General features: G+C 52.1%; 1 protein-coding gene across 1 annotated transcript in view; it reads right to left on the bottom strand.

Annotated features, from left to right (window-relative positions):
* Positions 1 to 21811, bottom strand: part of ATP2A3 (ATPase sarcoplasmic/endoplasmic reticulum Ca2+ transporting 3) — a 53832-nt gene that overhangs the window by 5518 nt on the left and 26503 nt on the right. The window contains exons 6-21 of the mRNA XM_030462182.1: positions 21652 to 21732; positions 20519 to 20604; positions 19546 to 20010; positions 14042 to 14130; positions 12016 to 12118; positions 11664 to 11795; positions 10815 to 10940; positions 9559 to 9777; positions 8799 to 9134; positions 8484 to 8704; positions 7630 to 7832; positions 7430 to 7515; positions 6707 to 6840; positions 6176 to 6293; positions 5287 to 5404; positions 3355 to 3427 (exon numbers count right to left, since the gene is read on the bottom strand). Of these exons, the coding sequence (XP_030318042.1) occupies positions 3355 to 3427; positions 5287 to 5404; positions 6176 to 6293; positions 6707 to 6840; positions 7430 to 7515; positions 7630 to 7832; positions 8484 to 8704; positions 8799 to 9134; positions 9559 to 9777; positions 10815 to 10940; positions 11664 to 11795; positions 12016 to 12118; positions 14042 to 14130; positions 19546 to 20010; positions 20519 to 20604; positions 21652 to 21732 (2590 nt within the window). The remainder of the gene's footprint in view (positions 1 to 3354; positions 3428 to 5286; positions 5405 to 6175; positions 6294 to 6706; positions 6841 to 7429; positions 7516 to 7629; positions 7833 to 8483; positions 8705 to 8798; positions 9135 to 9558; positions 9778 to 10814; positions 10941 to 11663; positions 11796 to 12015; positions 12119 to 14041; positions 14131 to 19545; positions 20011 to 20518; positions 20605 to 21651; positions 21733 to 21811) is intronic.

The raw sequence follows: 21811 nt of genomic DNA, 5'->3' as shown, positions 1-21811 counted from the left end.
ATGGTCTGCAGCTTGAAACCCCTGCCAGGGCTTGGCTCACACCAACTCAGTCCCCAGTTTTCAAACAGCAGTGTCCCCAGGGTTAGGAGAGACCCTGCTGGCAGCTCTGGATTATTTTTTTCTTTTTGTAAAAAAAAAAAAAATCCAAAACAAAAACACCCACTAGGCAGCACTCTGAGAAGAGTTAGAAAAAACACTGAGCATGAAGCTTTCAGCCATATTTCTCCATCTTTCATCACTGTACACATCACCAAACACATCTCACAGAGCACTCATGCTCTTGATAAACAGGGGTCCTGCCTGGGGTGACCAGCAAGGGCTGCCAGCCCTGGTGCCGACAGCTTCCAGGGAATTAATAAATAACAGGGAGAGAGGGAAGAGGGAAGAAAAAAAAAAACCCACCACTTTTTTTGCAGCTTCTGCCAAAATTTATTTCCAGAACTGGCTGGAGAACCCAACCCTCGTGTCCCAAGATAAAACTGGCTGCTGAAAGGGCAGCATCCCTCTGTGTGATCTCAGTACTGCAGCCTTTGGAGCAAAGCAGTGATGCTGGAGACCATGGGGGATTAAATCTCACTGCAACAAATCAAAATTCCTCTCCTCCAAGGAGTCTATTCAGCAGCTCTGGTAGAGAAGCAGCCTCAGCTGGAGGACACAAGGGTGGTTAATTCCACTCCCAATGCTTCCCCCAAGTGCTGCACCCAGGGATGTGCAAGCAGGGAGAGGATGGGGACACAGAGGATGCTCTTCAAAATGTTCCTCTCAGGTCTCTAAGCAACCCCCTGGCATAGACTGAGTGGGTGTTTCCAGGAGATCTGTGGTCACCTGAGGGTCTGGCACCCACAGGCTGCTGGCCTTGACACCTCGGTGTCCAGTGACAGGAGCAGAGGGGACAGAGGGACCTGTTTGAAAGGATGGGGTGGCCACAATCCAGCTGAATCCTCCCTCCCACCACGTTTCTCAGGGTTCTCCCAGCCCTTCAAATCTTGCAAACCTGCCACCAAACAACATGAGCTCATCTCCTACCAGCTCTGCTCCTCCCCAGGACAACCCGAGGCTTTCACAGAGGTTTTTCCTTATTGCTTTTGACTTTCCTCCTAGCAGGTTCCCCTAAAAGGTGATGCTAGAGGGATGAAGGCTTCAGCCACCAGCCTGGACCACTCCCTGCACCCAGGGAAACACTGCAGACTTCACAGCTCTGAAAATTGCACATTTTTTCCCTCCCCCAAAGCAAGGCATCCCCAGCTTCAGCTGAGACCACAACCCAGGAGAAAAGAGAGGGAAAACCTCATCCCATCCTTCTGCACCACCAGGGCAGCAGCACCCAGACCTTCCCTCTGCTCTTCCACCTCCAAAGCGTGGCACATGCACAGGCAAAAAAAAAACAAACAAAAAAACCAAACAAAAAAACCAAAAAACCCAAACCCAATCCAGAAAGTAGGGAATAATAAAAATAAATTAAAAATCAAGGCTGTAGAGCTGTAAAATCCCATCTGAAGGGATCCCAGCACCAAAAGGCACGGCGCCACTCTCCTTGGGAGCATCCCACAGCTGAAGCAAAGGGACTTGGCCCGTGGGGACACATTCCTGCCCTGGCCCAGCCAAGGTAGCTCCGTGCAGAGATTTCCCTACAAGGGCAGCCCCAGCACTCTGCTGGCTCTGCCTGTGCCAGCCCCTCCACTGGGAATGCAGGCAGCTCCCAGGGGGGGGCTCAGGGGCTTCCATCCTCCCCAGGAAAATGAAGGCAAGCAGCTCCTCTTCACTATGTGCTGATGGCTTTTTTTGGGGGGGGAGGGGGACGAGACATGGAGAGTTTGGTCCCTGCAGGTTTTGGGCTGTCTCAGATGGCTGCAGAGTGCTGACTGGTGCTGGCAGGGAATGTGATGTGTTTGTCACCACCCAGTCACCTCTGCCAGCTGGTCTCCTCTGGGAGGATGCTCATGGATAAAGTTGAGGCTGAGTTTGCAGAAAAGAGGCCAAAGCTCCCTTTGGTGGTGGGGATGTTCCCCCAAGTGTGCAACCTCCCCTGCACATCAGCTGCAGTGGACAGGAGGCTGCAGAGCCCCTTGATGGGCAGGGGACAGGTACCTGGTGGCATGGCCACCACCTTGCAGCTCCTGCAAAACCACCCAGGGGCTGCTGCCCTCGATGGGTGTCAGGACAGATGGCTGCACAAACACTGATTTACCAACAAAACACTTCACAACAATTCATCAAAACTTGGGATTTTCAGTGATGTTGCTGCTGGCAGGGGCAGTGGTGGAGCAGAGCTCCTGCTCCTTGACTAAACGGGCTGAAAACAAGTGAAAACACTGGAGTGGGAACACTGCCACCTACAATGGGTTTGCTTTGAGGTGGTGCAGACCAGAAGTCCTGGGAATGGGCTGGATGGGAGCAGGGGGAACCAGGGCAGGAGGCTGATGGCACCTGGTGCTGGGGTGACAGCCCCAAGTGCTGGGGTTATTTCTTTCTGCTGATTGAATTTTGTTCCTTTTAAGAATCACACAGAAGGGAAACTTCTGCAAGGTCTTGCTGCAGATGCCTGGAAACCTTCCTCCTGCACCCTCAGGGCTCAGAAAGCAACATGCTTAAAGGTATAGAGGGTGGCAAGTATTAAAAATAGTAGTTGGCCTAGAGGGTGGTCAGCCCTTAAGAGCCTGACTGTGTGATGGACATCTGAGAGGGTCTTCAAGAACATCTCCACATTCCTGAGCAGAACATCTGTGGGAGCCAACCTAGCTCAGCCTATGCATTCCAAAACTGAGGCAGCAGAAACCTTGGAGGGGCCAGAGCTGGAGAAAAGCAGCACCACAGACAAGGGATGCAAGAGGAGAGGTTAGGAATGACCAGGGTGCTGGGGAGGGGAATATGAAGCACCACGACCTCAAGGAAAACTGAAGAGTCTCAGCTTTCTGCAGCTTCAAGGACAAGGAAAAATCCAGCATAATGGAAACAAGACATATAAATCTGATCAAAGGAGACTTTCCACACAAAACCTGAATCAGCAGAACTTGCACCAGGGCATTTGCATCCCTCAACTGAACACCCTGGGCCATCCCACACCAGAGACCATCCCCAAAGCACTGCCTCCCAGCCTGGCCCCTGGCCAAAACTGCCATGCAAACAGCTCTTTCATGGGCTTTTTAGACCTTATTTTGAATCAAAACACAGAGGCCAGTGTGGGAAAGGAGATCCTGTCTAGGTATGAGGTCCCTGGGCTCAATTATTGCTTGTTTTCCAAGCCACGTTCACCCAGACATGGTTCCTGCAGGTTCCTCCCCCACACACACAACCAAGATTTTGGCAGAAACACAGGAATAAAACAAGCAGGGGTGAGAAGGTAAGAAAGCCAACCCTTTTTCTGGAGTCCTGCAGGTTTTCAGCTGGTGGTCCTCACTCCACGTGTGGCTTACAGTCCTGAGAATGCCTGGCAGGAAAAAAAAAAAAAAAAAGCAAAGAAATAAAATAAAACACAAGACCACATTGAAAAATGGGGTTTGTTTCAGGTTTTCTTGTTGCTTGTTTGCTTCTCAATGCCCAGAGGAAATAGGGAGGTGCAGGATTTCAGTGACTTCTTGCAAATGTGATGATTTCACTGTGGTTTTGTCCCAGCAACTGCAGAGCTGCATGAGAAACCCTCACTGGGTGAGGCACCAAGTGGGGATGTGGGTGGCTCAGATGCCCCAGCATCTCAGGACCATGGCATGGGAGGGGGAAATCCCCTGAGCTGGTCTGATGGGATTCAAAAGCATTGCCAGAAACCCTGCTGTGTTCAGAGCTGTGCTGGCAGAGCTGAAGGAAAGCTCTTCCTCCAACAGAGCTGAGTTTTCATAGGGAAATGCAAAGTGTGGAAGAAAGACAGGCTCGTTCCCAGCTCACAGATGGTGAAGTGAAGCCTGAGGGCATGCCTGGGATGCAAAAACCAGGAATTAAACCAGCTCTCCTACACCCCAGCCCAGGGCCATGCTGTCAAACTGTTGCTCCAAGGCTTCTAATTGTATGATCAAGCAGAGCTGGGTGATGCAAAGCACCTTGCAGTCTGCTGAGGGATGCACCAATTCACTAAAAATAAATTAGAAACAATCTATGTGAAAATGGGAGCCCCTGCACCTCTCTGTTTCTCTCTGTGCTGAGCAGTCTCTGTGGTTATGCACAGACAGGGAAGCTGATGTGAGCACCCCCAGCATGCCAGGACCCAGCACCACCAGTTTGTTTCCTGCTTGTTGTCATTTCCCATCCCACATATCCAGCTTTTTGCATGATTCTGCTCCATGAGAAACCATGGAAGGCCCAAATCCCTCCCTGCTGGGGCTGGAGGGATCTGTCTGCAGCCCTGAGAGGCAAGCATGGTTTTGCACAGTTTTCCTGGGCTATTATTAAAGGCTGAAGGTAAAAGGAGGGGTTTGCCAGGATGCTGACTGCCTAAAGGGAGAACAAAAAAAGGTTTGAGCAAGGTGACTCTGTGGAAGGACATCCAGTCCAGTTGCTCATCTGCCCCCCAGGACCATCACATCATCCCTGGGTAAGGATAGTGTCCCTCCTGCCCTTCATTTCCCTGCTCTCAGTGTCAAAAAATCCCTAAAAAATTAATCCTCCCAGTTCTCCTAGAGAGAGCCCAGCCCCATGGCAGGCCCAGCACCAGTTTTGCAGCTGGCAAAACCCATCAGGCCCAGCTCAGCACCAAAGTATCACCCACAGCAACAAATGAAAGGTGCTGTCACCTCCTTGGAGAGCTGCCTGGATAACTGGGGTGATTTAAAGCCCACTGCTGCCTCCACGTCTCAGGAGCTGCTTTTCTTCCATGTGTGACATGGGACAGATCCTGAGCAGTGCTGGCCAAGGGCAAGGCCAGCAAATAGAGTCTATAGGACATTCAGTTCTCATTTGAGTTTAAAAACAGGGAGCAAACACAAGGTAAGGATGGCCATAGAGGGGTGGAAGATGGAGAGGGAAAAAGGAAGAATTCTTGGAAACCCACATTGGGTTTGTTTGGCTTTGTACAAGAAGGGATGATGTTCCCAGAGGTTTGAGAGGAGCTGGATGAACACACATGGAAGATTCATCTCCAGCTCCTACAGCAGCATTCCAAGCAGAGGGAAGTGCCAACTGCTCTGCCTGGAGTGGCACCCGGGAAGGAGGAGAAAAAGTCCCTTTTGCACAACCAAGGGAGATGAACGTGGAGGTGCAGCCACCACGTGAGCCAAGGAGGTGAGCAAGGTGTCCAAGAAGCCACCACCAAAGCCCCACGGAGCAAACTTTCCCCAGTGGGGTACAGACCAGACTCACCATCCAGGTGGTTGCGGGAGATGTACTTGAGTCCTTCATCCAGCAGGATGACAGGCAGGGAGATCTTCATCACAACCACCCACTGGGGCCAGCTGAGGGGGGTGACCTGGAAGATGAGCTGCAAGGTGGAAAGGATTGGACATCTCAATAGGTGGGATTTGCTTTCATTTGTTTTCAAGTTGTTGTTTGGGAAAGGGTTATCCCAGGTTCAAAGGAGGGAGGATCCAGACACAAGAAACAGGATTTCCTCAAGGTGTATCATGAGCCCAATGTGGCTCTCAGTTGAGATGAGTCAAAAATTATGCCCTTCACCTCTTCTGCTGACAGGGAAAGTGAGGCCCAAGCTCGGGTTGTATGTTCACATGCTGACAGACATGTAGCAGGGGACAAGGGACAAGTAACCTGGGCACAGTGACCCACTTCCTAAAATCATAGAATAGTTTGGGCTGGAAGGAATCTTGAAGACCATTTAGTTCTGTCAGCCCTGCCGTGGGCAGGGACAGCTTCTACCAGACCAGCTTCCTCATAACCTCATCCAACCTGTGGCATCAGCAGAAGCATCACAGAAGCCTTGGACTGCAAAAGGACGTGATGCCTCCAAAAGGGACTGAACCACCTTCTGGAGATATCTGGAGATATATTCTGGAGATACCTAACACAACAGGCCCTCTTGTGTTGACTGTAAGGAGAGCTTCTGACTTAAAGGCTCAGAGGGGCAGCGTGACTCCCAGTCCCTACACTGCCTCAAGTCACAGGAGCTGGTCCTGAGGGCAGACACTCAGGACAACCAACCCAGAAGGTTCCAGACCCAAAGAGTGCTCCAGGGGATGTACTTGCCCACAGGAGGAACCCCCTTGGGCTGCGTGGGGAGGTGGCAGAAGGTACTCACAGGCATGGGCTTGACGTAGAGAATGAGGAAGTGCAGAGCCATGGACATGATGATGGCTCCCAGCAGCCAGATGTTGAGCCATGGTGGCATCCTCAGCAGTGACTGGTTCTCAGAGAGACTGCAAAAGTGAGAGGACAGTGTCAGTCCCAACAACCTCCTGCCCAAGCCCAGGCTTTCCCTCTCCTCTCCAAGATGCAGGGCTGTGGGTTGTATAGTCCTTCTCTCCCAGTTTAGCTTCAGGCTTTGCTGGGATGTGAATCTGGACACCCATCTGCAGGCAATCAGCCACATGTGGATTAGGGCTGCTCCTTAACACCCCAAACTGCTGAGGAATCCATATCCAGCCCATCCTCCCCTGCTCCTGGCACAGCACACTGGCTTGGAGAAGCTTGTTTATGGCATTCATCTATGGGGACAACCCAACTGGCTCTGCTGAGCCCAAGCCAAGCCCTCAGCACAGCAAGGGATGCACAAGGAGTCCCTGTACCAGTCACACAGAGGGCACACAGAGCCATCCTGTGCCCACCCTACCTGTTCAGGGCATTGCACATCTCGATGGTCACCAGCACAGACAGAGCCATCGTCGTGGGGTATCGGGACTCAAAGATCTCACAGTCAATTCCTTCAAAGAGGGGGTTGTCCTCAGTGCACCTCATGAAGTTCCTCTGTTGGCACAGCAAACTGCTGGTCAGTACAGGACAGAGCAGTGCAGAGAGGGCAGGGAAGAGGAGAAAGAGGTCAAGTGGTTGGGGGCACGTGGTGAACCTTGGTTTTTAGGGGTGCTGTTCAACATCCCACAGCTCAGAGCAACTGATACAACAGCTTCTGCTGTGGTGGGAGCTTGGGGCCAGGTATGGCTGGAGTGTGGCTCAGAGATTTTCACGTGGAGTTAAAGTGTTTGAGCACACATCTCTATCAAGACCGTACCTTCCATCACATGTGACATTGGGGTGCAATGGCACCCGCTTTCCCATCACCTTGTTCACACCTACAGCAATGTAAAAACTGTCCCCTTATTCTGGGGTCAGGTACAGGAGCTATTTTTATCTTTTTTGGATCAAGCTGATTGCAGGCAGCAGCAAGGTTGGTAACATGAGCCTGCAGGAGAGAATTTCCTTATCAAACAAATGTCTTCTCCACCAGTAATTTGGGATCACCCCGATAACCACAGAAGAAAGGGAAGACCCCAGTGCCTGAATCCATGCCCACACCCAAACCAGCTCACCAAATCAGCCCCTTCCTCTCCTGACTCACCAGCTGATGGAAGGAGACCTGTGGTCCCTCGGCGTCGTACAAGAACCACCAGGTTGCTGCGCCCACCGTGGCCAGGCCCACGTACACTGCAGCCAAGAGAGAGACCAGACCCCCCCTTTACTCACCAGCATCCAGCAAGGGACCCCCAAAACCCCACGCCACCCCATGCCCAGCCTCATCCTCTGCCCTCTGGTGCTCACCTCCGATGGCCAGGTAGCGGAAGAAGAGCCAGCCACTGATCAGGGGCTTCTTGGGGTTGCGGGGCAGCTTGTCCATGATGTCCAGGTCAGGAGGGTTGAAGCCCAGAGCTGTGGCTGGCAGCCCATCTGTCACCAAGTTCACCCACAGCAGCTGCACAGGGATGAGGGCCTCGGGCAGGCCCAGGATGGCTGTCAGGAAGATGCTGCGGGGAAAAAACCCAGAGATGTTGAGTTGGATGAGCTCTGAGGTGGCCGAAGAAAGTGTCTGTGTGGGGAAAGCAAGCTGGCAAATATCCAAACTGGAGTCACTAAAGTCCTGCAGATTAACCCACAGCCCCTCAAGTCAGGAACCTGAAAGCCAAGAGTGAATTTTGCAGCTTTGTTCTGGTCGCTGTTAAAATTTGTTTGGTAGCTGAAACCCAACCCCATGGCCACCTGTGTTCTCGTTCCCAGCACAAACACCCCTGCTGAAACACAAGGACAAAGGATATCCACACAATCCCAAAGCTGTGCTTGTGTTGCTGAGGGCAGCACTGATTTACTGGGAGGGATGGGCAGGGGATGGAGGCAGCGACATGGAGAGCTGCCCAGGACCTGAAGCAAAGGGCATCAGAGACAACAACCCCATGAACAAGATAGAGCATGGGCTGAAACATACAATGCATTAGCACAACAGCTCCTGGGGTTTATAAAACCACAACAAGACAGTTCCCCTACCCCTGAGGAACAACGAGCTGCTCAGTTTGGTACCTGGGGTTACTATTTTGGGCATCACATGCTGCCCAGGGCAGGGGTTGTGCCCAAATCCCCACCACTGCTCCCCCTGGAGTGGTGCCTGGGGTAGGGTCACTCACCAAACAACCTCCCCAACGTTGGAGGAGATGAGATAGCGGATGAACTGCTTCATGTTGTTGTAAATAGCCCTGCCCTCCTCAACAGCTGACACGATGGTGGAGAAGTTGTCATCAGAAAGCACCATCTCAGCAGCCGACTTGGCCACGGCGGTGCCCGACCCCATGGCGATGCCGATCTCTGCTTTCTTCAGGGCTGGGGCATCATTGACACCATCCCCTGTCTGCATGAAGCCAGGATTAACGGGGTGCAAAGGGTTGGGCTGGGTGGAAAGGAAGGGACCGGGTTGATGAGGGGGTCTCCCTCAGAGGACTCACCATGGCGGTGATCTCGTGGAAGGACTGGAGGTACTCGACGATGCGGGACTTGTGTGCCGGCTCCACGCGGGCGAAGCAGCGGGCGTCCCGGCAGGCCTGCCTCTGTGCCTCGGGGGGCAGCTCGTCGAATTCCCGGCCTGTGTAGGCTTTGCCAGTCACGTCCTCGGTCTCTGAGAAGATGCCAATCCGGCGGCAGATGGCCACCGCCGTGCCCTTGTTGTCACCGGTGATCATGATGACGCGGATGCCGGCCTTGCGGCACATCTCGATGGAGGAGGTCACCTCCTTGCGAGGAGGGTCCAGCATCCCCACGCAGCCCACGAAGGTCAGGTTGTTCTGGGAGGACGAGGGGGACAGCCCCAGATCTGTGTTAATCCCCAGGGACACGGCTGCTTCCCTCCCTGCTGTCACCCCACCGACATTCAGGAGGTTCCCTACCAAAACCCCTGTGGGTGCTCGCTATAGCCCCGGTGTGAGGGGAGCGGGGAGGGTCCCAGCCCCTCTGCTGCTCCTCATGCCTTTCCGCTTTGCTTCCCACCCCTCTTGGGGGTCCCTGGACCCCCTCCCAGTGGTCACCCCACGGGGATGGATGCCCAGTAGGACAGGTGGCCTCCAGAGTTTGCAGTGGAGGAGCTGAGACATTGCCCTGCTTGGTGGCCGCAGAGAAACCAGAGAGAAGCTACTGCTGAAGCAGCTGGAAATGGTTGGGAAAACCTTAGGATTAAGGAAAAAAAAAACCAGCTCCTGCAGAAAGCTGTACCTCGTAGTGGATGAAGGTGGTGGAGTCGTGCAGCTGCATGGTCTCCCTGCGGACGGGGGAGTCGTGGGTGGCCAGGGCCAGGCAGCGCAGGGTGTCAATGCCCATGCCCCAGTCCCGGATCCTGCTCAGGATCTTCTCCCGCACCGGAGGGGTCAGCAGGACCTTGGCAGTGCCCACACGGACGTGGGTGCAGCGATCGATCACGCTTTCCGGGGCGCCCTAAGGAGAAGCAGGGTGAGCTTAGGGGATGGAGTGAACCTGGAGGATGAGAGGCTCTTGCCAGCAAGCCAAGGAAGTGTTGGAGAGGGGGAAGGAACTGAGTTTTGGTGAAGGAGAAGGCTACATCCCCCCAGTTCCAGCAGGATCAGCACATCCCGGCACACAGCGCGCTAGATGGCAGCCTCGGACTGATGGATCTCGGTTGGGAAGGAGGAACCCGCCTGAGGATCTGCTCAGGGATGGGGGGAGGGAATCCATCCTGATTCCTGCAAAATCTGCCTGAGAGACTACCAACACCACAGCTCCTCTCTCAGAGATGGGCAGGGCATCAGGGCTGTAAACTCCAGTGATAAAAACACATTGCCTGCAGGATGCTCAGTGGCTGCCTGAGCTGCCTTCATGAATCAGAACATGTCCCTCAGCATCACAGCATCTCACCCCGTCCCTCCTGACCTTACCAAGGACCTCTGACATTGCTGTTTCATGTTAAACTTGCAAACTCTCTGTTGCTCCTCCTAACAAAGCTCATCCCAGACTGCCAGGGCCACAGACATGATGGCTCCAGAGGGTCTTGACCCGACCTAGAGGACAGAGTTCCCCCACCCAGAAGATGTCCCAGTAGGAACAGTAATATACAAATCTCCTCAGAGCCAGCAGGGTGAGATTCTTGCTGCATCTCTTCTCTTGGGAAAAAAATGTCCTTTAAAAACTATTCTATTTCTGGCTACAGCCATGGCTGGACATGGCCCGTTGTGCACTAGGGGTGTCTGGAGGGTCCAGGCAAGTGCCCAAGTTCTGCACAAGGGCAGCTCCTCCCTGGCCCCAGCACACTCAGGCTTTTCCTCCCTCTAAATCATTTTACCTGCTTGATTTTTTTCTTCCTACCAACCCTGCAAAGCCTCCCTGACTCCTCCTTGGCTCCTGGGGAGGCTCCAGGAGGAGCCAAACTGCGAAACATCCCTGCCCACTGCACCAAGGGCCAAATCCTGGAGGACCAAGCAGAGGGGATGCAGGGTGCTGAGGACCTTCTCTCCTACCTTGACAAACATTTTGCTGCCAGCAGAGTTGTGGCCGGGACGGGTGGGAGTGCAGTAAACAGACATGGACTTGCGGTCCCGGGAGAATTCCAGGGTGCATTCCTTCCTCATCAGCTGCTTGATCACCTGCAGGGACAGCCCAGGGCTGAGCCACCACATGCTGGGGACAGCCCCATCCTGGGGATACAGCCATGCTCCCCACCTCAGCTAAGAGCCCTGCTGAGCTGGCAGAGGACCAGTGATGGCAGAAGAAAGGCAAACACAGGTGTCAGAAGGGATGGGACAGTGCAAAAAGTAAAAGGAGCTCTTCTTACATGTTTTTACGGAAGACTTTGAACCCCCCAACTACAGCACTGCTGCCCAAGCCCATGGCACACACCAGCTCCCATCATGCTGAGCCAGACTTTTATCCTATTGACCCACCTGGGATGCTCAAACAGCTGCTGTAGCCTAAGCCCTACTTGTTAGAAAGAGCTGCTCACTGCCAGCCTGGCACCCAAAGATTTGCTGCTCAGCTACAGAACACCAAGCCTCTTTATCTGCAGCCAGAGCTTCTGGCCAACACCAAGAAAGTCTCGCCTGTCTGAGTTTGAGCTTCAGGGATCACCTACTCCAAAGCTCCACATGGCCCCAGGTGAGTCCCCATGACCCTGGCATCAGCCTCCCCAGTGCCATGGCACTTTCTGCTCCGAAGACAGCACATCCTTCTGCAAGCCAGGAAATTGCATCCTTGTGGCAGATGAGTCCATTGGATTATTTCAAGTGGTTATTGCTCAAATAACAGCCACCCCAAAGCTTTCCTCTGCCCCCCATCCCCACTGCAGCTCACAGGGTCCTCCCCTCACTCACCGAATTGCAGGCGTTGGCTCGCTCCACCTTGGAGAGTTTGCTCGTGTCGGTGTTGAAGACATTCATCTTCTCCACCAAGCATGTCAGGGCTGTTTCAGTGGCTTCCCCCACCTTTTCATAGACTTTTTTAGACTAGAAGGCAGAAAAAAAACCCAACCAAGGAATATAAGTTTTAAAAAACAACCACTACCTACTGCTCTGACCGAAGGTGCCCATTGCACCATCCCAGGGCTCCCAGAGCATCTCCCTGGCATGGGATGAAGCCAAGGCAGGGGATCCCAAGGGACAAACCAGTGCTGCAAAGGGCCAGCAGCACAGGGACAGAGCCCCCACCACCCTGGTGCCCCTGTACCTCGTTGTAGTCCAGTGAGGAGTCATTGCAGAGGGCACAGATGGTGGCCAGCTCCACCAGCCCGTCGTACTGCCCACACTCCACGGGCTTCTCATCCTTCAGGCTGCAGGGAAAAAACAACCCCAAAGCCTTAAGCTTTGCCAGCTTCCCTGTTAAATAATAATGCTTTGCTTTTCCTATCCATCCCTTGTAAAATTTTATGAAAAGAGGGGAAAAGAGCCCAGTTAAAGGCTCAGGCTTGGCAATAAACACTCAGGTTCGCAGTTTGTGCTGTAGCAAATTGAGCAGGAAGAGTAATAAATATTATATTTTTTTTATGTTTTTATAAATATATAATATCATTTATATATAATAAAATACTACAGGAGGCAAATAAACTCTGGAAGTAGCCAGAAGGGGGCTGTGGAGGAGCTCAAAAGAGTGTTGGACCTGAAAGTAGGGGCTGCTGAAAGGCAGATGAAAAAAAGGGCAAAGAAATCCAAGTTAATCTCCACTCCTCCAGGTGTTTCCAGCTGCTGGGGACCCAGAGGAGCTGTAGGACCAGCAGCAAGTCCCTTCTCCTCCCCACGATGCTGCTTCATGCTCCAGCAGCCCAGAGGGCACCCATGAGAGCGTTTAAGAGCCAAAGACAAGTTTAACAACTGCACTGCCCTGGCTGTTTCCAAGCAAGCAGCAAACTGTGGCCTGTGCTTCCTAAATAGCAGCTCTTTGCTATGATAAAAGAGGACAAAAGTTGCTGGAAAGGAGCAGCCCTGAGTGCTGCAGGGAAGCTGGATGCTACTTCTCACCCAGTGGCAGGAAAGGCAGCGGGGGTTCTCAGGGGAAATAAAAAATTATCCTAGTTCCAGGAGAGGTAACTGCAGGTTAGAGCTGTCTAAACTCAGCCGGTCAGCTGCTTGCTGGAAAAATAATTTGTCAGGCATTTATTAGCATCAGTTTATTCCACTGCTTGTTCCCAATGGAAAGAACATTTTGGAGCCCTTGTTGCGAGCTCAGGAGCGGAAAACAGGGAGCGGCCAAGAAAATCTGAAAAATCTGTTTGCTGGGGAACAAGGAGCTGTGCTGGGCTGAGAGCTGGCAGAGGAGGGAAGAGCATGGAGGATGCTGCCCCAGGGGGAGGAGGGAGCATGTAGGCACCCTGGGCCAGGCTCTGAAGTTTGGGAAGGCAGAAATATCAGAAATTGCTTTGGCAGCACAGGAACCCTTGGAAAGAGCTGGGAAGGAATGGGGGGGTACAGCCCCATTGCTGGCCGAGACCCACACGCCAGGAAAGGGATCAGGGAAGGTGCTGCTGGATGGGTGCTGCAAGGGGATATGAGGACAACCAAGGTCACACTTGTAATTTTGCCCACAGCAAGGCCAGGATAAGCATTTTGGTCTCACCAGCCCCAGGGGAATGAGGGGGGGTTTCTTTCCATGACCACCTAAGTGAGCCCTGGCACCCCCCTCAGTATGCAGAGCTGAGCACAAGGATGAACCAAAACTCCAAAGCAAACTGAATTGCTGTAAGATCAACCCCTGGAGAACAGGGGACAGTGCAGCTTCTGAAGTCAGCAGCAGACACAGGTTCAGCCCCTCAGTCCTGCTCAATTTATTGAAATGCACTGATTGACACCAGCTTGTGACCTGGCTCACTTTTTAATGGAGATTCCCAAGCAGAGAGCAAATTGGTTCTATAAATGTTCATGAAATTAAGTCTAAGGCTGGGATTAATTATACTTGCTCCCCAGATGAGCTGAAGGGACAGCAATGAAGAAGATGCCCAGGATCACACAGCAAAGCAGCAGGGAGCAGAGGCTGAGCTGCTCATCCTCCTCCTTCCCAGACCTCCCCCAGGCTGGGGAGCATCCCCTCAGCATCTTCAGGGGTGGGATAAACAAACACAACAGCAGAAAACTCCACAAACTGGCATGGAAAACCCAGCAGAGGTGAGCTCAGGGACCTCCAGCTTGACCCTCCCCCCTGACTGTGCTGCTGGCCAGGGCCACCCAGTGTCACCAGGGGAGTGGATGGGACCCACACTCACATCTGTCCCTCGGGGGTGTAGGTGGAACCAGTGATGCTGAACTCATGAAGGCTGCACTGGGCACCCTCCACCTTCTCCATAATGAACATCTGCAAAAGGGAAGAGATGGAAACAGAGCATTAGGCAGCAATTTTTGGTACACCCCACGTGCCCAGCCTGGAGAGCCACCAGCAGGCACCATCCCAGCAATGGCCCCACTGGCACCAGGCTCAGCCCATCACTCCTGGCCATCCCTGAATCCCTCCATCTCTTTGTCATGTTCACCTCCTCCAGCTCTTTCTTTCCATGGGAGAGGAGAGATGCCAAGGCAGTTCCTAAGAAGCTGCCTGAGTTTTTCTTGGAGCAGAGGAGGAGACGGGTCCTGGTTTCCCCTCCTGCCCCAGCCACCCTGGAAAAACTCCATGGGGCAGGATCTGCCCAGCTGCCCTGGACACCCTTTCCCAGCTGGCTCTTGGCCCCCAGCTTGCCTTGGCTGTCACTGGGATGGCAGCTCAGCTCCAGGCACTGGCAGCTCAATAATAAAGCCCTGGGGAGCCTTAAAAATCCCACACACTCTATTTTTAGTGACTTTTGCCTTTCAAACTCCTTTCAGTTTCTCTCTTGCTGCTAGAGTGAAAGCAGACAAACCCCCCCAAAAAACAAAAAAACCCAGTAAGCATCCCCCTTTCTCCTCAAGCTCTTCCTTCCATCTCTCCCCTTGCTTAAGCCCTGGCCAGGGCGACAGCTTGGCGACACTTTGTTTCTGCTTAATCATTATTTATGACCCACACTGAGGGCCAAAAAGGAGCATAATAAATAAATAACTAAAGTGGGTTTGATGAATGAGTTTCCCCAGCCACAGGCGCCTGCGAGGAGCAGCCGGGAAGGAGGATGCCTGCAGGGAAGTGATGCCTCCAGCTTTACAGACCTGCTCAACAGCTCCAAAAAGTGGGTGCAGGGGTAAGCATCCCTCTCCACCCTGGCTCAAATCATTTATTCTCCCTGTTTATTTTCCTCTCTTCCTCTGAGATGTTCCCCAGGAGAAATCAGGAGACATTGCTCGGCACCAGAGATGCAGCAGCTCCGGGTACCACCCACATCTCTCCCCTCTGCACTTCCACCCTCCACTTAAAAAAGGTTAATTTACTAAAATTACTAATTACTGTTAATAACAACAGTGCAGCCACGAGTGCAAGACCTCCCCATGCAGCCCAGCACCTCCAGGTGCAGATTTAGGGACAAGCCAAGGAAAAAAGGTCAAGCTTGGGTAAGTATTTTTACAGCAGGTTTAGCACCACAACACCTTGGTCAGTTTTCTCAACTCCTTGTTTTACAGGTTTGGGCAAATCAGAGCAGGAGGTTCCCAGTGTAAATACTTCTGAACTCAAAGCAACCTCATTGCAGCCCCACAGCTATTTGGAGATATCCCCTTTGCTGGGCTCCTGAAACCCTTTTCAAAGGGTTTCAGAGAAAAACATGAGCCAAAGGGCTGTAAAAGAGACTCAGGACATCCCAGCTCCCTGTCAAGGCACTGAGCTCTTCTGGCAAGACCTGCAAACACTAATACATGATGGACCTCAAGAAATAGAGTCAAAAAGAGTGTCACCTTTGGTCACTGAATAGCCCCGAGGTGACAGACTCAAGGAACACAGGTGAAGTGTGGCTGAAATGTCCCAAAGTGGAGGTTTCTGTGACACCAAAAAAAGGACCTTCAAAAGGTGAGCATCTTTCATCTCTTTTGGAGGTGTCCAATGCTCTCAGCCTTCCAGAGAGCCAAAATCTCCTGGACTCTTCTGGAAACAGACTCCTGCACTCAGATATGCCAAATGGACTCCTATTTATTACAAAAATCTGAACACATCCACCCCAGTCACTGGGCCTGTTTGTTTTCCAGTGCTTACAGCTACAAAACAATCACTGCTTTCACACTAGCAACTTTCTTATTAAAAAAAAAAAAAAACAAAAAAAAAACCACCCCAAATCATTCCAGGCCCTTTATTTTTCCATGCCTATTAAAAAAGGTGCTGGGTAACCCACAGCAACCAGAGGTTATATCAGATTTCCTGCCTTGCATGATTGGCAGAGCAAGGGGGAAGCCAGGGCACTGCAAAGGTGTTGGCAGGTTATTTGGTGTGATGTTTGGGCAGATTGCCAGGCTGGAAAAAGGAGGCAGAGGCTGGCAAGCAGAGGAAATAGCCACATCTCTAATCTGTAAGGAAGATAAGTAAGGTTTCCATGTCAAAAATAATCCAAATAATAACAGGAACAGTAGAGGGAGGTGGCAAAACTGAGCCCTGGAGCTCAGCTGGGAGGTCTGGGGAGGCTGCTGAGGAGAGATGCTCACCAAGGGGCTGCCTGCTCCCCTGCATGGCCACAGGGAACACCATCCTGCATCCAGGGAAAACCCAGTCAGCATCCCTTGGGCTTCCCTCTGCTCACCTCCCACCCTTCACCCTTCTAGAACCACACTGGTGATTTGGGGTTTTACTGCAGCAGAGAAAGGGAAACATTCCTACATGCTCATGACCAGTGCACCCTGTTCCAAAAGGGTTTCAGCCATCAAACCTCCTGCCCCACAGCTCCAGCCTGGCCCCAGCACTGTCCCACAGCCCATCTGTGTTTTTAGAAAGGAAAGGGCACTCATGGATGTCTGGCTGCAGGATGGCAGGGAAGAGGGATATGAAGGATACATCTCCACAGTTCTGGACTTTCTGTAATAGCTTTAAAAAAACTCCTCCTCTGTGACAGGATCCCAGTCTGGAATATCAAGAGGCTGTAATCAGCAGTCGTTTACCCAGCAACCCAGAGATCAGCATCATTTTCCTCCTGCTCTGGAAGCATCCCCGAGGCAGCTGGCACAGCCCAGCAAGATCTCCCATTCCTTAGGGAATGCTTTAGGTATTCCAAATGGCCACAGCAAGGCACAGCACCCTGGGGATTGGGAAGCAAACAGCCCCAACACGCCTCCTGGGTGTCAGGTCCAGGCTCTGCTGCAAGGTTTATAGGAAATAAACCCCTTTCTGCTTTTCTTCCCCAAAGTATCAGCCATCTCAGAGACAACCAAACCTCCCCAGCCTCAGGGCACCAGCATCTCCCTCTTCCAACTCCACAAAGCCAATGCAACCACAAATCACATCTCCAGCTCAGGGCCTGGCTTCCAAATGCCACCCTCATGCTCTGGAAAATTAAAGTAGGGTGCACAAAAGGTGCTGCAAGTTTTAGGAGAGAAGTTTAAATGTGCAAGAGCAAAGCTGCAAAGCCTCTGCTGCTTCTCCCCCTGCCAGCCCTTCCATCATTCCCAGCTCCAGGGTTATTTATTGGTAAGAATATTTATCTATTGGTCCCTGGTTGCCCCACACCATGGGCTGGGTGAGGTGATGGTCAAGGAGAACCCCCTAGTTGACCATAAGGTGAGAAGTGACACGAACCACAGCTTTCATCTGATTTACTAAGTGGGTTTGTGGCTTTATTGCAGAGCTGTAACCTCTGGATTCAAGACCAGAGCAAAAGCACCAAAACCTTGGCCAACCCAGATGGGCAAGGCCCCCTGCACCAAAACCCTTCAGTGTACATTTAATGCCCACCAGAACCCTTCAGTGAGCACTTAACACCCACCCCAACCCTTCAGGGGGCACTTAAGAAATTAAACAGTTAAGTAATTCCTTCTACTTTAACCCTGCTTTAGCAGCCTGGGAATCATTTTCCTAAGAATGGAGATAACTTGAACTCCAGCACCTGGGGAACATCCCTTTGTCCCTGCTGACCCCATGGCATCCACACTCACCCTGCTGGCACCCAAGCCATGATTCCAGGGCACCAAGCAGGACCTGGAGCTGCTGGTGCAGCCCTTAAAAAACAGCCAAGGGGTTCAAAACCACCTCAAAGCCTCTCTAGAGTCACTTCCCAGCTCCAGAGACCTGCTGCCAGCAGTGGGACAGAAAGGGCAAGCACTGCCCAACAGCACGTCCCATGGCCCATGGCCAAGCAGCTGCACTCACCCAAACTAAGTACATGATTTAATTAAATCACACTCAAATAATACAATAATAGTATTTTTTTTTCTTGGTTATCAATGAGCTTTTGTAGTTCTTTCCCTTCCCATGGCTGAGCTGGCTGCTCAGTGCAGGAAGAACATCCTGGGCATGCCACTGGCTGCCCAGTGCAAATATTGACCCAGCCATCACTCCCAGAGCTGCTGGTGGCTCTGGCACTGCCCACATCACGGGGGAGAATCCCTGCCTGTTACACATTAACAGGGTGTCTGTGTGTCCCAGGGCCAGCCCCACTCTTGGCATCATGTCCTGGGAGCCAGAAATCAGACAGATAAACAACAGAGAGATCAGAAGGGGTTGGGAGGACCATGCCCCACTGCAGGAGGTGGGGGTTCTTCTGCCCAAGATCAAGGAGCAGATCCTCCAGTAGGTATGAACTGGGGAAGTTCTACCTCTCTCCTGCAGTCTGCAGGGCTGAAGTGACCCAAAAAACGTGAGGGTCACCCTTCAGCTGCATCAACAGGGGAGGAAAACAGACTGGGGGAAACCTCCTGGTGTCAGACATCACTCACTGCCTCTTTCAGCTGTGTCATTTTAAATCATGTACAAGGCAGAAATATCAGACATTTCCAGTCATCTGCAGTTTTGCAGCACAGTCATGGCTTCCCACCATGCTACCCACGTGTCAGAGAGGAGGGATGCTGGCCAGGATCATTTTTCCCCACAGCAACACGTTTTCACATTTTCCAAGGTTCGCCTCTAAAATCGATGTGCCAAGGCCATGAAAAAACAAAAGCAGCTTTCCTGAGACTTGGGGATTAATGGGAAAGCTGAGAAGTACCCAGGATGGTCCAGGCTTTCCTAACCATTCACCTCTCCATACAGCTAGGAATGCAGAGCTCTCTGGTAGACCATGACTTTCAAGCTCTTCACCAAACCGTGCCAGGGCTGCTTGCATCATCAGAAGTAATTTTTGGTCCAAGCCCAGCTGAACCCAACCCTGGTGGCAGATCCTGTAACTGAAGCACCAGTTCCACGGAGCACATCAGGGACAGCTGGATCCACACAGGTTGCACTGAGCCTCCAAGTTTTGGCCTTGCAGGTCCAGGCTTTGTCATTTTACGTGGTGCAGGTTCCTCACTGGTTTGGTTAAAAACAAGATACAACCAGCAAGAAAGCAAAGGAGGCTGATGGCACCTCCAGGAGCTCTGTCTCAGCACCACATCTCAGCAGGAACAAATGCTCTCTGGAGAGGGAGCCCTGAATTAAGCCTGCAACATGGCACCTCCAAACTGCTGTGATCATAAAAGGGAATTTTCTAACCCCAACCATGCCAAGAAAAGTCAGGAACCTCCTCATCCCTGGCTGGGCAGAGGAAGCTCAGGGCTTCCTCCATCCTCACCTTCACATTCCCACTAGGAAACAAGTCTGGCCAGGACAGCAAAGCCTCCCACCTCAGGATGGGGATGAAGCAGTGCAGGGAGCTCAGGGGCTCCCCAAGCATCCCCCTAAAACAAAACCCCAAGAACTCACCCGGCAGACAGACATCTGGTTGGTGGTGAGGGTGCCCGTCTTGTCAGAGCAGATGACAGAGGTGCAGCCCAAGGTCTCCACAGAGGGCAAGCTCCTGACTATGGCATTCTTCTTGGCCATACGGCGTGTGCCCAGTGCCAGGCAGGTGGTGATGACAGCCGGGAGACCCTCGGGGATGGCAGCCACTGCCAGGGCCACTGAGATCTTGAAATAATAGATGGCCCCCCGAAACCAGGAGCCCCCATGGACAGGGTCACTGAAGTGGCTGACGTTGATGACCCAGACAGCAATGCACACCAGGAAGATGACTTTGGAGAGCTGCTGGCTGAACTCATCCAGTTTCTGCTGCAAAGGGGTCTTCTCAGGCTCTGTCTCCACCATCTGGTTTCGGATCTTCCCGATCTCTGTGTAAACCCCCGTGGCAATGACGACCCCCAGGGCCTTCCCAGCAGCAATGTTGGTGCCCTGGTAGGGAAGAAAGGGGACAGAGTGGATATGTGGGCATGGAACATCTCATCCCTACGGATGAGGCCCTATGGGTCATGTGTTGTGAAAGAACGATGAGATCTTGTGTTGAGGGGAAAATGAGGCATCCTGGAATTTCATATAGACCATTCTAAAGAAGCAGGAGACCCCCTTCCTGAGAGCTCTTTTGTCCCTCAAGGACTTGACTTGTGTCCAAGAGGAGCATGACCAAACTTTCAATAGCTACAGGCTCAACCACAAACCTTCTCCCTCTCTTGATAGGAAAACATCTGAGATCCACCAAGGCACTGAAGGACACCTCATGCCATGGCCCAAATGAAACCTCATGGAAGCAAGTCCTCATTTTGATGGATTTGGGCCTCTTTTTATAGATTCTGGTCTTTCTCATGCATGCACTCTCTTTCACGGCTCAGAGACCTCCTCTGTCCATCAGCCTCTTCACTTGATGCAAAAATAAAGAGATGGGGACAGGTAATAAGGGACTTACAGAGAAGAGCATGTTCTTCTTGTCCTGGTTGACAGCTCGGGGATCAGGGATGGGGTCAGCATGTTTGATCACTGACACAGACTCTCCTGTTGAGACAAAAAGGAGGAGATGAACCACCTATCTTTCCTCTCCAGCCTCCACTCAGTGCTGTTATGGGCCTGCATCACCACTCCTGCAGCTTTTTTAAGCAGCATGCTGCCACCAAAGCATCCAAACACCCATCAGGAGGATGTCAGAGATGGTCCAAGGAGCTCTGAAGATGAGGGCTGCAGAAAGATGACCAGATCACTGACAACCACGAGCTCCTACACAGCCCAACAGGATGGAGCCAAATCCCTAGGTTTGCATGGTCAGAGGAGGGCAGCAAAAGAGGAAAGGTGCCCCAAACCCTTGTGCTGAAGGTTGGTATTTTCTCCTTTGCAGATTTGCCTTTTAGCTGCATCTCCTTTTGCCTTCAGGCACTTAATTAATGCAAAACCACATTTGAAGGAGCCTAGGCTTCTTTTCCCCTGTTTTTAACATTTTTTTATGATTGCTCTTCCTTCCCTGCTGCCATCTCCTAACTCGATGCATTTAGAAAATCACATGAGAGCTGAAATACTGGAAGCAATTTTTGTCAACTTATCTCTCACTGGCCTACCCTAGCAGCAGAGAGAGAACTATTGAAATCTCTTAGATGACCAGCTTTAAGGGCTTTTTCAGTGCTTAAAAAAAGCACATATTGTCACCTCTCCCTGAAGTTTCCCTAGCCTTGGACACTTCCAGGGATGGGGCATCAACAACTTCTTTGGGAAACCTGGGCCAGGGTCTCACCACCCTCACATGAAAGAATTTCTTTCTGTTGCCTAAAATTTCTAAAATCTCCCCTCTTCCAGCTTAAAGCCACCACCTGTCACTCATCCTGTCACTCTGTGCCCTTGTAAAAAGTCCCTCCTCAAAAGCTCTGGGCAAATCTCATGACTTTTAGCTGCCACTTGGACCTCCCCACGCCCTCAGTCTCGTTCTCCCACCCACTTCCCACCCCAGCAATGCCTTTAGCCCAGCGTCAGCCCCAAAACTTGGCTCTGGGAAGATGGCAGAGGGAAAGCTCTGCCTCCAGCAGCCCCCTCAGCCCCATCATGCCTGTAACACACCTGTGAGGATGGACTGGTCGACCCGCAGAGTGGTGGAGAGGATTTCAATGATCCGGATGTCTGCTGGCACCTTGTCACCAACTGCAAGGGCAAGAGCAGAGCAGCTCCATCAGGGGACACTGGCACTAACAGAGCTTCAGAGCAGGTTTGCCAAGACGGG

This window comes from Calypte anna, chromosome 19 (assembly GCF_003957555.1).
Source record: "Calypte anna isolate BGI_N300 chromosome 19, bCalAnn1_v1.p, whole genome shotgun sequence".
Taxonomy (NCBI): domain Eukaryota; kingdom Metazoa; phylum Chordata; class Aves; order Apodiformes; family Trochilidae; genus Calypte; species Calypte anna.
The sequence above is the reverse complement of the archived record's forward strand: the minus strand, read 5'-3'. Positions and strand labels throughout refer to the sequence as shown.